At 54.9% G+C, this 13,903-nt stretch overlaps 2 protein-coding genes across 12 annotated transcripts in view; one reads left to right on the top strand and one right to left on the bottom strand.

The window, feature by feature from the left end:
- On the top strand, window positions 1-6,144 carry Tmem54 (transmembrane protein 54). Of its 4 annotated transcripts, none has more exons than XM_047554099.1 (7): window positions 1-350; window positions 2,607-2,800; window positions 4,534-4,548; window positions 4,828-4,926; window positions 5,147-5,236; window positions 5,336-5,470; window positions 5,857-6,144. In XM_047554099.1, the coding sequence occupies exons 1-7, from the start codon at window positions 335-337 to the stop codon at window positions 5,920-5,922; spliced, it is 615 nt and encodes a 204-aa protein (XP_047410055.1). In that variant the 5' UTR covers window positions 1-334; the 3' UTR covers window positions 5,923-6,144. The 4 variants fall into 4 exon arrangements, with proteins under 4 accessions (XP_047410055.1, XP_047410030.1, XP_047410039.1 ...); XM_047554074.1 differs by having other exon boundaries at window positions 9-350; window positions 5,048-5,236; XM_047554083.1 differs by lacking the exon at window positions 4,534-4,548 and having other exon boundaries at window positions 11-350; window positions 5,048-5,236.
- Hpca (hippocalcin) overlaps window positions 5,833-13,903 on the bottom strand; it is a 20,224-nt gene continuing 12,153 nt past the window's right edge. For 7 of the 8 annotated variants that reach the window (XM_047554125.1, XM_047554132.1, XM_047554148.1 and 4 more), the window contains 3 exons: window positions 11,338-11,736; window positions 7,166-7,271; window positions 5,833-7,044 (listed from right to left, as the gene is read on the bottom strand). In XM_047554125.1, coding sequence (XP_047410081.1) covers window positions 6,947-7,044; window positions 7,166-7,271; window positions 11,338-11,715 — 582 coding nt within the window. In that variant the 5' untranslated portion in view covers window positions 11,716-11,736 and the 3' untranslated portion in view covers window positions 5,833-6,946. The remainder of the gene's footprint in view (window positions 7,045-7,165; window positions 7,272-11,337; window positions 11,737-13,903) is intronic. The other variant, XM_047554112.1, reaches the window with a different exon arrangement.

Consider the following 13,903-nt stretch of genomic DNA (forward strand, 5'->3'; position numbering starts at 1 on the left):
GCTGCCTCAGTGTCCATCCGTCCAGCCGACATCGCCGCGGCGGCGCGGGCCGAGCCGGGGACGGCGGGGTCGCCGCGGGGCGGGGCGGCGTGGTGACTCAGCCGCCCGGGCCGAGGCTGCAGAGCCGGTCCGACCGGCCGCCGCGAGCGCGCCGGGGCGGCTGGGGTGCCGGGAAGGGAGGCCGAGCCGGCGACAGAGCGTGGCCCGGGCGGGAAGTGGGCACGGGCGGCTCCGCAGCAGGCGGCGGCGACGAGGATGGGAGCCGGGCGCCCCTGCTGCCCGCAGCGTCTGGAGCCCCGCTGACGCCGGCCTCGGCGACCCGCGCGGGAGCGACATGTGTCTGCGCCTGGGTGAGCGCGGGGGGCGGCGCGGGAGGCTCTGTAGTGGGGACCCGAACCCGGGGTCCGGGCCACTGCTCCGCCTGCCACTCACTTTGTGGCCGGGGGCACTTTTCTTTCTGGACTTGTTTCCCCAGCAGGGCGATGGAGGAAGGAGGGCTGCTGGGTATGTTCTCCATGTGGCCCGTAGCACCTCGGGCCCCTTGCCCCCACTTTCCTTTCTTGCTGAGTGGCACGAATGCCCCCAGGACACCCTGGTGGCAGAAGAAGCTGGTGACAGTGGCCAGCACCTCAACAGAAGGGAGAGCAGAGGGGGGGAATGCAGGGCCGGGTGCTCTCACTTCATACCCGCCGGTCCCCCACCACGCTTGGAGGGAACCACTGTGACAAACAATTACCACAGAGGAGAGGACTGTATGCCCTCTCTCCCTGCTCCCTGGGCACTGCGATGCTGCTCTTAGGCAGTCCTGGGATGGGAAGTCCCCGCAAGAGACCTTGTGAGCCTCATTTTTCCCTCATCTGTAAAGTCAGATAGTAGCACCCACCTCCTAGACGTCTATGAAGATAAACTTAGCTCCAAGTGTGAAGTGTTAACACTGTGGCCTAACACATTGCTCAATGCTCCCAGGATGGTAACTTAGAAATAAAGCCAGGAATTGCCCTGAGACTCTCAATCCAGGGCTCCAGGTGCAGTCCCAAGCTGGCACTGTGCCTCTTGTTTGACCAAGGTCTTGGTCCTGGGATGCTGTGGTTATTGAGCCCAGCCCTGAGCTGGGAGGTGTCTGGCTGCCAGGTGGGTGGGTGGATGGGGTGAGTGCAGCAGGCCCCTGCAGTGAAGCTGCCATGCCCCTTTCTGTTTGGCTTGCCATTCTTCTTCACCTGGCCATTCCAGTTTCACAGTACACATCCAGTCCATCCTCTGTCCTTTGCTTCCTAGACCTGGTCCAGCCCCAGAGAACTCTACAGGCTCCAGGGGCTCAGAGGCCAGCTAGACTTCCACCCCCATCCTGTCATCTACATGGGGAATCTGGAGCCAAGAGGTGGGAGGGGCCGTGCTGGGTCACAGAGTCTGACTGAATGGCCCCTGCCTCCCTGTTCCCTGGGTGGGATTGCCTTTTTGCACAGGATCCCAAACACAACCAGCCTAGTGGTTGCTTTTTCCTTTTGTCTTTTTCTTTCTTTCTCTCTTTTCTTTTCTTTTTTTCTTTTTTTTTGGTTTTAGCTGTAGAGTTCCCGTATGTAAAATGTGATCGACCTTTCTGTCACAGATGGGGAGACTGAGGTTTAGGAAGGAACTCAAAGTTAGATCCCATTAGGAGCAGCTAAGGAAAGGGACTGTTTAGTTCTGGGACTTGACAACAGTCTTCTGGTCTCACAGAGCTGGCTAGAGTGAGGGGACCTGCAGGGCCAGGGACCAGCATGGTGTGTGTCATTGAAGGCAGGTCCAGGAGCCATGGAGGACATTGCAGAGAGCACCTCTGGAATAGCCTGAGCTGTCTGAGGAGGAGGGCTTCCTGTTCCTGGGATGTGATGATCGGAGCTGAGCAGCCATATGGCCACTCAAAGAGAATTCGGCATTTGGTCCCAGCCTCCCCGCTTGCCCTGGCCCTGCCTACTGCTGCCCTGTGCTAAGAACTTGCTTTTCCCAGTACCCCCAGAGTTTGCACTTTCCATCCATCTCACAGATCTCCTTCCTCTCTGAGAGACCAAAGTTCTTTTTCCCATTTTACAGATGGTGGAAATGGAAACTCAAGGGCTTTAGTTAGTTGCCCCGAGTCACTTGGCTCTAGGGAGTGCAGTTCATCAGTTGTGTTGAGTATCTACTGTGTGCTAGGCCCTCTCTACCAAACTGAATACTGAGCAAGTCCCGATCTCTGCCCAGTGGCCCCTGAGCTCCATAGATCCTGGACAGTGACTGTGGTAGCCCAGGGCCTGGCACAGTGAATGAGAGGTCAATGGAAGGATCAAGGGGCTGAAGTTAGAGACCTGAGCTACAGCCCTGCTGCTCCTGATTTTTTTAAGTACTAACCAAGATGACTACCCTTTACTGAGTACTACCTGGGTGCTTTTCCAGCCTTATAGTCCAAAGACTCATAAGGAATCATGAACCTCTATTACAGATGGGGAAACTGAGGCTCAGGGATGACAAGGTACTGGCCCCAAGTCATCCAGAAATAGTGAAATATCTTTCACTCCAGGGCTAGGTTTCCTCCTCTGCCTGGCAGAGTGAGCCTCACCCTAGTCTCTGATATGGTTGTCACCCCACAGGTGGCTTGAGTGTGGGTGACTTCCGGAAGGTGCTAATGAAGACGGGCCTGGTGCTGGTGGTGCTGGGTCATGTCAGCTTCATCATCGCCGCTGTGCTGCATGGCACCGTGCTGCGCTATGTCGCTGCCCCCCGCGATGCTGTGGCTCTGCAGTACTGCGTGGTCAACATCCTCTCTGTCACTTCCGCCATTGTGGTATCACCAGATTGGGAGGGTGACTGATGGGAGGGAGGGATTTGCAAGGTTTTTGAGGAGTCTCCACCACAGCCTGGGGGAATAAGCAGGTAGCCCAAACGTGATATGCCACTTACCAACTCACTCAAACTTTCTTTGCCTCATATTTCTCATCTATAAAATGGGGTTGGTAAGCGTGTCCTCTTCACAGGGTCCTGGTGAGTTTGGAATAAGATCATTCACATGAAGTGCTTAGTGTACTATGCCCGGCACATGGTTAGTGTGCACTAGGATGAACTAGGATTACTATTACTATTGAGAAATATTCAAAGTACCCTTGGACAGAAAGAAGTAACAGCAGGTTAGTTTGGGAGGATCCAAGAGGACCTCACAGAGGTGGAGGCCTCTGAGCTGGGTTTTGATTGACGTATAGGAGTTCACAGATGAACTGCAATAAACAACCCAGGTACGTGGCCTGCTGGGACTGGCAGGTAGGAAAGGAAGCCGGGATGACATTCCATGTACAGAACGCAAAAACGTGGAGGTGGGAGTGGCTAAGATCTGTTCTGGAGACACTGAGAAAACCATTCTGGCAGGAGCTTATCGTTAGACCGGGTCTATAACAACTCAATAAATGGTAGTTCTGTTATGACCGGAGAATAGCCCCTGTTTGAGGAATGTACAAATGAAGCAGCCTGGTGTCCTCAGATTTATTAAGCTCTTCCTGGCCTGTCAGCAGAAGCACCTGTGACCTTGGAGGAGCGTCTACAAATCAGTGTGTGAGTTCCATCCTGCCACTCCTGGCCTAGGGACCTCTCTAAGCCTGTTCTCTGTCTAAAAATAAAGTGCAGGCAGCCTGCTGGCCTGAACGCCTGGTGGACAAGGCCCAAGCAAATCAGAAGCGCTCATCAAGTGCGACAGGCTGGGCTGTGCAGATGTGGGCAGTGTCCTTGAAATTATGGCTCTTGTGAGGAAGGTGGAGTAGGGGGTAATGGGCCCAGGATTGGGAGGGCCCCCAGGGACAGGCTCTGGGCTGGACTACTTCTCCTTTGCCCTCATTTCCTCAGTTAATCCTCACCAATCCCAGCAACCCAGGGCCATTATCATCTCCATTTTACAGAGGAAGAAACCAAGACTCAGGGGTTCACCTCTTCTGCTGATACAAAGATGCCAAACCAAATTGAACCTCCCTGGTTCAAAGTCAGGGTCCTTTCTGTGAACTTATCCTGCAGAGTGGGGCTTAGCACAGAGAGGTTGAAGCACTTCGTTGTGGTTACACAGTGAATTAAAGCCATTGCTGGATCCCATGGTACTCTGCTTATTACACTGAGGGAACATAAGGAGGAAGATTGACTGAATGGAGCCCCAAAGATCCAGAGAGCAGCTGTTGGGGTGGACAATGCACAGGCTGTCCTGCTCTAGGGACAGAGGGTGGTTAGCAAGCCTGCACAAGGAAGGATCTGCACAGTACAAGGAGCAGGGAGGGTGCTCCTGGCATTGGGTGTCGGGTGAGCATCACAGCCTTTGTGTGGGTATCCATATCCTGGGCAATTAGGGAGGACAGTGGCCCAGGGTGGGGCTGAGAAGCTGACAACTGGGGCCAGGTCACTGAGAGCCCGGAATAATTTTAAATACTATTAGGGATTTTGAATTTTATGCCATAAAGTGTCCTGGTCTGTTTCAATGTAATCACATTGGTTTTAATTCCTTGCCAGTTGAGTTACTTAGTCTCTTCCAAATCTCTTCCATTTCAGGGAGATACATCACAGGTATTCTGTGGCTTAGCATGCCTGGGCATACCCCTGCAGGTCCCTGGTGGAGACTCACATGTGCAGGCCGTGGGGAGTCATGCAAGGCTGTAGGCAGGTGTGACTGCGTGTTAGAAGCATCACTCCAGGGCTGGACTGCGGAGGAAATACCTCTGCGGATGGAGGCAGTGAGACCAAAGCTAAGCACAAGACAAGGGGGTGGAGGTTTGGAGAGAGCTGGGGTGATGTTGGTGGCATCTTTATCCAAGAATGGTCCTGACTCCCCCTGCTGTCCTCCAGCATGGGGTCAGAGCTGACTTGAGCCTCCCCCACCCCCAGGTCATTGCCTCGGGCATCGCAGCCATCGTGTTGTCACGCTACCTCCCCAGCAGCCCCCTGGTATGTGGCACCTCCTGGGATGGGGCTGTAGGGTAGGGTGTGGGGCTGACTATCGTGGAAACCAGAGCTGCCCATGGAGGCCAAGCCTGATGTCTACTGACCGATGGCTTCCCCCATCCAGCGCTGGACAGTGTTTAGCTCAAGCGTGGCCTGTGCTCTTCTCTCTTTGACCTGTGCCCTTGGCCTCTTGGCCTCGATCGCTGTGACCTTTGCCACCCAGGGCCAGGCACTGCTGGCTACCTGCACTTTTGGGAGCCCTGAACTACTGGCACTCGCACCCGACTGTCCCTTCGACCCCACCCGAATTTACGTGAGTGCCTCAGCCTGGGATGGGGCACCCAGGCCCTCGCCAGGGGTGGGAATGGTTCTTGGGACACACCCAGCCATCTTTGTCCCCTCTCCCCTGCAGAGCTCTAGCCTGTGCCTCTGGGGCATCTCACTGGTGCTCTGTGTAGCAGAGACTGTGTTTGCTGTGCGCTGCACCCAGCTGGCCCACCAGTTGCTGGAACTGAGGCCCTGGTGGGGGAAAAGCATCCACCACATGGTAAGGCCCCTCTGTACCCCTGATTTCCCATGTGTTCTGGGAGTTCCTGCTGGGGGGCTCAGGGTGGTCTGTCCCACCCCTTTGTATGGAGTGTCTCCAAAGAGAAGCTTGAAGGCTCAGAGAGACCAGATCTCCCAGCTAAGTCACACAGCTGACAGTATCTGGCTGTCCCAGGATCCAGGACAAATCCTGAGGGAGGATAAGGGGCATCTGGGTTTGAATAAGGGATGCTCTAGGGGTCTGTCCTTGCTCTTGCATGGGATGACGATGCTCCTTTGCCCTCCAGAGAGCTTCCCCACCCTTTCTCCTGCCATTTCTGTGGTGTCCTGGAGGAGGGGACCCCAGCCCTAACCCAGTAGGCCCACCAGTAACCTGTGTCTCCATAGAGCCTTGAGCCCATGGAGGGCCACGACCTGCTGAGCTGCACCAGCTCTGTGCCCCTGACCCTCTGAGAGCCGATGCCTCGCTGGAGTCCCACGGCCACTGGGGGCCTGCAACCAAGCCTGAGCTGTGGCCAGTGCCCAGATGGCCATCAAGGCCCAGAGGGCTCCAGGATTCCCAGAGCCCACCCTTGGGGACGACGGAGAGGGCTTCCACCTCCTGCCCTGGCCATCCAACCCATTGCACTGAAACGAGACTTTATTCTGAAGTTATTAAAAAGAACAGAGATGCTCCGTGTGGCTGCATGCAGGAGGGGACAGGGGTCAGCCAGGGGGCCTGTGCTTCTTTCCCACGCAGGACACTGTGAAAGGACTCTGCCTGTGTGTGTGTGTGTATATATGTGTGTGTGTGTATGTGTGTGTGTGTGAAAAAAAGAGAGAGAGAGAGAATACAGAAGGATGGATCTGTGGCCTGCGTGTCTGGTGTCCATCCAAGGGCTCAAAGGTAGTCAGGGTTCATGGGACCACAGCTGCAGCTGGAATCCTGGGAGGTGTTCAAGAGCTGGGCAGGAAGGGCTGGGGCCCCCCTACAGGGCAGAGCAACTGAAAGAATCTTCTTCCTCAAACCCCCGCAATCCTGAACTCTTTCTACAGCCCTGGAATCCTTCTCTCCCCTCCAAACGAATAGACAGGCTCCTCACCTGGGCTTGACCCCCGACCTCCGCCCAGGCTGAGACCTACGAGAGGGGGAGCCCTTCCCAGGTCTGGAGGGGCCTGGCCTCAGGGACGTGGGAGGGTGGGAGATGGTGGGTCCGTCTGGCTAAGTGCGGGCTGACCCTGAGGGGCAGACCAAGCCAGAGAAGGTATCTCGGTCATTGCCAAAGGGAGCTATTTCTTGGACGGGGGAATGCTAACGGCTTGCTTGCTTGGGCCCCTTACTCACAGGGTTCCCTTTTCCAGAGGCCCCCCACAGTGCAGACCCGGGGCGGGGGTCCCCAGTCTGGCCCCCAGCCTGGATAGACACAAGGGAGAGGAAGCTGAGAGCCGGGATGGGGCCGGTGAAGGCAGGGAGGAGAAGGGGCCTGGCTCCTGTCGCTCAGAACTGGGAGGCGCTGCTGGGGTCGCACTGCAGCAGGCGCACGATGGACGGGTCGCTTTTGGCCCCGCGGATGAACTCCTCCAGGGACAGCTTGCCTGCGGGGCGAGGGGAGCCGTGCTGGGGAGAAGGCTGCGGCAAGCGAGGGGAGGGGGCGCGGGAGCGGGAAGCAGGGAGCGCCGCCCGCCCGCCCCGTCCACCCGCCGGGCCCGCCCTCACCGTCGTTGTTTGTGTCCATTTGGCGGAAGATTTTCTCAGTCCTCTTTTCCGGGGTCGATTCGTCCTCCGGCATCTTCATCACGGACGAAACCATTTTATAGATGGCCTGGGGACGGGGGAGAGGCGGGGAGTGAGGAGAGCCGCGGGGCCGCCGCCGGAGATCGGCCCCGGCTCGCTCCCGCCCGCCGCGCGCGGTGGAGGCGGGTCACCGAGGCTGGGGCGCCGGGAGTTCGGGAAGGAGGGTCTGGGAATCTTCCGGAAGAGGGGGCTATCGGAGCGGGCACTGCGGCTCCCTAGGAGGGCTAGGTGGAAAGGGTCGCTGGCACAGGGCTGCGGGAACAAAGACGCCGAAGCCCGAGAACTCCGAGTGAGCACCAAGAATTGCGGGGTGCGAGGAGTCAGGAGAGATGTCAGAGAACCTGGAGGCCCAGAGCGAGGGACCTAGAACGCAGGGCTTAGGCGCCATGCCTGGGCGCAGGTTTGAGGGTAAGTACCGGGTTAGCGAGGTCGCTCAGGAACCGCCAGCACTCGGCTGCGGAAAGGGAGCGCGGGGCCCAGCGGGTGGCTGTGGGCTGCGGTGCCGTCTGTGGCCCGCAGGGGGCGCAGGACTGCGTTGAGGCAGCTGGGGCCCAGAGGGGCGGGGAAGGTTATGCAAATGAATGCAAATGAGCATCTGCCAACGGGCAGGGACAGCCTGAGCTCTGCTGGGCCGAGGGCGGCAGCTGCCACGTGCAAGAGCTCCCGAGGCGACGCGAAGGAGGGTTTTTGTGCTAAATGTACAGAGCACAGAGTGCGTGGCCTGTGGCATGGCCTGGATTCTGCACCCCAGAGCTCAAGCACCCGGCTTTTGCCTCAATCTCCTAGACTGACACGTCCTCCAAAAAGCTTCCCTTCTTCTCCCATCCCATAAATTCCTCTGCCTCAGGTTCAGTTTCTGCCTCCACGCTGCTCTCTTCTGGCCTTTTTCCTTTGTGTCTGTCCCCACACTGCCTCTTAAAGCTCTTTCCAAATACAAATCTCCACTACCATGTCCTCAGTCCAGCTTCCCTCACACACACAGGCCTCCCTCCAAGACCGCGAAGCACCCAGCTCCTGGTTGCTGCCCCGTGCTGCTTCTGCTGCCTCCCACTCCTTAGGGTTCAGATTATACCATGCTCTCCTAGCGAGTCCTCTGACCCAGGCTGATTTGGGGCATATGTGTCCAAAAAACCTCTTTTTCCTTTGAGGACACTTCTCAGGAGTAACTGTGCCTCGGTTGGATTGTTCCTAGTTCTCACCATACAGATAAGAACCACTGGCATTGAGTTAGTGTACAGATCCTCTGTACCTAACGCAGTGCCTGGCACCTGACTGGCACTCCCCTGTTTAGAGACCATCCACACCTCCCACTGTCCTCTGTACCAAGTCCAAACCATTTGGCCTTTGGCATTCAAGACACTTCACAATTTGCCTGCTGCTGACCTCTGTATCATCAGGTCTCCCCTAGAGGGGTAATTCTGCCACAGCTGAACACCCCTGAGCTTTTGAGATTCCCTATCATATTTGGACTGTGCCTCGAGTAATAATACCTACCATTTAGGCAACCACTACCTGCAAGGTCCTTTACCTTCATTATTCACAAACTCCACAATAGCCCTGAAAAACAATAATCATCTCTTTTCCAGATAAGAAACCAAGATTTGAGGAGGGAATAGAAGGCAGGGACCAAATTTGATTTGAACCTGCCACCTCTTAGCTGCTGAGAGGATACTTGGGCAGTCTGGGATGGTGATGAGCAGCAGGAGCTTTGAAGTAAGATGAACCTAAAATGGTTACTTATTTGTCGTGTAGCCTTGGAAAAGCACTTAACCTTTGTGAGCCTCAGTTTCCATCTGTAAAATGGGATTAACTGTATCTCCTTCATTAGGATTGCCCAGAGGATTAAATGAGATAAAGCAATCAGAAGAGTAGCTGGCTTGAGTAAGTGGTCACTAAATAGCAGCTTGCATGATAGTTATCATTCATCCACCATGTCATCGGGTTTTCCCCTGTCCCTCAGTTCCCTGGGAGCCTAGATGTCATTTTTATAATCCTGTACTAAGCTGGTTCATGTGGTGAGCACATTGATTTCTCCTACCAGATTGGGACCCCCCTCCCCCAAGAGGAACAGTCTCTTCCCTCCCATCGTGCCCATCATCTGGCACCAGACTGAATCCTGAGAAGGACTGAGCAGTGACTTAGAGAGTAACCACTCCCTTTGTGACAGTTCTTCTGAATCTCCTAATGAATTGGAGTTGCTGCTCATAGTTTCACTGGAGCCTCTTTGTCATTAATCAGGCACCAGGGTTTGCAGAGCTCTGTCTGCACCCACCACCTGGGGCCTCTGGGCTGCCCTAAAGGAAGCTAGGGCCTAGAAAGCAGAGGCCAGCCAGAAAGCCCTAACGCACTGGTGCGGCAGATCGGAAAGACTTAGATTTACCAGCAAACACTAGCGTGACCACACTAAGTAGAAAAACATGAATTCCCAATGGATTGGCTCTTTTCTAACTGATTCCTCAGTGATTCTCCACTACTCTACCTACTTTGATCCTTCCATCAGGAACCCAAGCAGAAACTGACCCACAGAAGTCAGAGACATGGAGGAAATAGGTCTCAACTGCACAACACCTCCCAAGGCAGCCACTCTGCTCCAGCTAGAGAGCACAGAACCAGACAGGTAGTAAGAGAAGTCAAGGTCCACTCCAGGCAGATAAGTTTGGAAGGGGAATGGTTCACGGAGCTGAGGGACCAGAGGGAGAGGGTTCAGAGAAGCACAAGGAAAGGAGACAAGAGCTTGTTCAAGTCTGGGCCACAGCATGACTCCAGGCATCTCAGAGACGTTAAAAAGGCCATTTTTGACAAGAGCAGAGGATGTGCAGATCCAAAAAAAAAAAAAAATGATTGACAGTCCCTAACATTTACTGAGTACTGAATACATGCGGGGCCCTGCGCTAGAACCACCATCCCAAATTATCCATGCCGTAGCCTTGGAAGCAGGGGCTTAATACCCCACACACCCTACAAGCGAGGAAAGCTGGGGGAAAGTGGGCAAGGAAGTGGATACGTAAAACAGAACCAGAGCCCTGACACCTTCGGTGCTGGGCTGAGCAGGTGGGTGCTAACACGGATGAAGTTAACACGTATCACACTCACAAATTTGTACTAAGAGAGGGCATTCATATCAGATCCCTAAATCTCTTGAGGTCAGCATCACTGCCCCATGTTACAGATGAACAACTTAAGAGTTACAGCCAACTCCAGAACTGGAAGCCAGATCTTCTGGCGAGGAGCCCAGATCCCTCACAAAAGGCAGCTCTGGGTGGTGGCCAGCCTGAGCTGGACTTCACTTATGTACTGTGTGAATTTAGGCAAATCTCTCTACCACTCTGAGCCACATGCGATTGTAGTGAGGATGCGCTTAGCACAAGGGTATAAGCACCTCACTCAGTACTGTGCCCTTGGTGGCCCCTCTATCAATTAGTTGGAAAGTGGCCAGGTATCTGACTAGAATGTGACTGTTGGAATCAGGTGCTCACCCAGGCTGTGTGGACTTGAGAAAATGCCTCGACCTCTCTACGCATGTTTCCTCCTTGAGTAAATGAAGATCAATAAAACATAACTGGTCTGTACTCTACAGAAATGTCAAGTCACGAAACACAAAGAAAGGCTGAGGAAACACTCCAGACTGAAATGGGAGGTATTATCCTAGACCAGGTCCAAAAAAGGCTATAGAGAACATTATGGAGACAGTTGGCAAAATTGGAATATGGTCCGTCAATTAGATAAAAGCATCGTTTCTATATTAAATGTCCTGATAATCATTTTATGGTTGGATAATCATATTATGGGTTATGTAAGAGAATGTCCTTATTCTTAGGAAATACATAGGGGTAAGGGTCAGCATTCAAAACAAGAAAGCATTGCATGCATGTAAAAATGAAGCAAAATATTAATTGATGAATCTGGGCCCTGGTGACTTGGGAGTTTTCTCAGTGTTTCTTTAAATCAGCAATTAATTATTTCCTATGAAAGAATTCCGTCAATGGGATCATAAGAATAGCACCTGTCACCACTTGCCTACCAGCTCTGTTGAGAAGCTAGGAAGGGGTGGCGGGCGCAAGCCGCCTGGACTGGCATTCCCAGCCTGGGCCCACCTGCACGATCTCCAGCATCTCCTCCCGGCTGATGTAGCCGTTGCCATCCAGGTCGTACATGCTGAAGGCCCACATGAGCTTCTGCTCCAGGCGGCCCCTCGAGGTCACGCTCAGCGCAATGATGAACTCCCGGAAGTCGATGGTGCCGTCGCTGTTGGTGTCGAAGGTGCGGAAGACATGCTCGGCAAACTTGGAGGCGTCGCCGTAGGGAAAGAAGTTGGCATAGATCTTCTTGAACTCGTCCACGTTGAGGATTCCCGTGGGGCAGTCCTTGAGGAAGCCCTTGTACCACTCCTGCAGCTCCAGCTCGGAGAACTCCGTGTTCTCCCGCAGGTCCTGCAGCATCTCCGGCCGCAGCTTGCTGTTCTGCTTGCCCATGGCCGAAGAGCCAAGTCCCACCTGGGTCCCCAAGAGGCAGAGAGGAGTGGTCAGGACCTCCTGGTCACCTGTGACCCTTCCAGAAGGGCCCCCAGACACCAGCCACCTCAACCCCTCCTTTGGCCCAGCAAGAGAGAGGAAGTGGCCCAAGGTCACACAGCCTGCACCCAAGCATGTGGCCTCTGTGACATGCTCCCACCGTTTCCCCAGACCTTACACTTCCCTGGGAACAGAGCTGGAGAGGGAGGAAGGGAGAAGGGCTCATATTTACACAGATGCTTCTGGGTGCCTTCAAGAGGGCACATCTTTCCACCCTCCCAAGGGGAAGTCAGGATGTACCCCGTTTTTCAGATGAGAAGGCAGATTTCATTGAAGGGAGGTCACCTGTTTCAGGTCACAGCCATGACACGACAGGTCCACTTCCTAGAGCTGCCCAGGGAGGTGCAGAAGGACCTCTGGTCCTCCCTCCTATCCTCTGCCCCCTCTTCACCTTCCACATGCCTTCCCACCAAAAAATACACCTGTAGCCCAGACAGCCCTCCGCTCTCTCCTGCAGGTGTGCCCACAAGAGGCAGCACGGGATAGGTGTTAATCTGGCCTCCCAGGCAGATCACCTGCGTTTGAATCCCAGCTTTGCCTCTTACCAGTTATGTGACCTTGGGCAATTCCTTAAACCCTGTGCCTCATTTAAAGTGGGGGTAATAATAGCACTTACCTCATGGGATTGTTGGAGGGGATTAAATTACTTAATACACAGGAAACATATAAAACCATGCCTGCATAGATAGGTGCTACGTGTTAGATAAATAAAAATGATTTATATTACTAGGTGCCACAAAAGCATGCACAATAATATGCAAATGAATGTGCATTTACACGTATACCACTCACCACAGCCTGGGTCCCATGCCACTCACACACCAGCCCACACCACCGTGGTCATCATGCCTCCACACACAGCATTCCCCCTGCTCCACAACTCACACGCACTGACACACAGCACCACGCACACCTCCTATACCCTGTGCATCAACACACCAGCCCACGACCCCACATGTCTCACACATGCCATCACACGCCAACTCGAATGCCGGCACCTCTCACATGGCCAGCTGCACGTGGGACCTTCAGGCACCCTTGTCATTTTTCTTTATTTTTCCAGGGATGCTGCCAGGTCCCAGGAGAGGGAGCTGCCACCCTTCCCAGGGGCCCCTCTTTCCAAAGAGACCCCGACCCATTCAACCTCCCCCAGCATTCACCTTTCAGCTCCTACTGGTCCCCCCAGGGCAGGGGTTTTGAAGATGAGGCCGAGGGGAAGGCAATGGAGAGGAGACAGACAGTTCTGGACAGGGGTGTGTGCAGGTGCCCCGCTCCCCCTGAACTTGGGGATGAGAGTGAGACAGGGTGAGGGAGGTTCCTCGTGTGTTCATATGCACAAAGCTCTGTGCACATGTGGGCGGGTGCATGTGTGAGAATGCATGTGCTCATGCATGATGCATGTGTGCCCTGTGTTCTGCATTGCATTTATCTCCTGGTGTGTTTCCATCCATATCTGTGCATGTGCATTACATATGTGCATGTGACCAGGTATGCACCTGTCACAATGTGAAGCGAGTGTGCCTGTGTGGCCATTTAGGGAGACCTGTGTGTGTCTTCAGCAGTGTGTCACATCTATGTTTCTGTAAGTTGGTAGCCCCTCTTTTCTAGATCAGCCTCTTCTGCCCCAAGCTGAGGACCCACAAAACAAATATGTGGGAAGGGACTGAGGAAATGCGCAGGGCTGAGCAGGGGAGTGTGCCCCTTACTCCCCTCTGAAGGTCCAAGGAACTGGGTCACCCAGGCGGAGGCAGAGAGATGCTCTGGGCAGGAGAGCTCCTCCAGTGCCCCCTCCTCTCTGCCACCCTCGGAGTTGCCCCTCCCAGTTGGAAGAAGATTCCGTTGTCCCTTCAAACACCCCCAATTCCCCGAATGGGAAGAACCTCGCAGCTCGACCTGAGAAACCCACCCGGGGTCTCTCCCCTGCAAACCTCCCCGCCCCTCTGGCCCTGAGACCGCGTCTCAATCCTTGCAGCACTCGGGCTCCTGACCCCTCCTGGAGGGGGCGCTCCCGGGCGGCCGAAACCCTACTCCTCCGGGCTGGCCGCTCGGCCGTCAGGACCCTGGAGAGCGCCGCGTGTTTCCCGGGGAT

Source organism: Sciurus carolinensis, chromosome 1 (genome assembly GCF_902686445.1).
Source record: "Sciurus carolinensis chromosome 1, mSciCar1.2, whole genome shotgun sequence".
Lineage (NCBI taxonomy): Eukaryota > Metazoa > Chordata > Mammalia > Rodentia > Sciuridae > Sciurus > Sciurus carolinensis.

What these genes read in the sequence shown, in the direction of transcription:
- Tmem54 (XM_047554074.1), top strand. An exon ending in ACCTCCCCAGCAGCCCCCTG is followed by an intron (nt 4,927 to 5,047) that starts GTATGTGGCACC and finishes TCCCCCATCCAG; the next exon opens with CGCTGGACAGTGTTTAGCTC. An exon ending in TCGACCCCACCCGAATTTAC is followed by an intron (nt 5,237 to 5,335) that starts GTGAGTGCCTCA and finishes TCTCCCCTGCAG; the next exon opens with AGCTCTAGCCTGTGCCTCTG.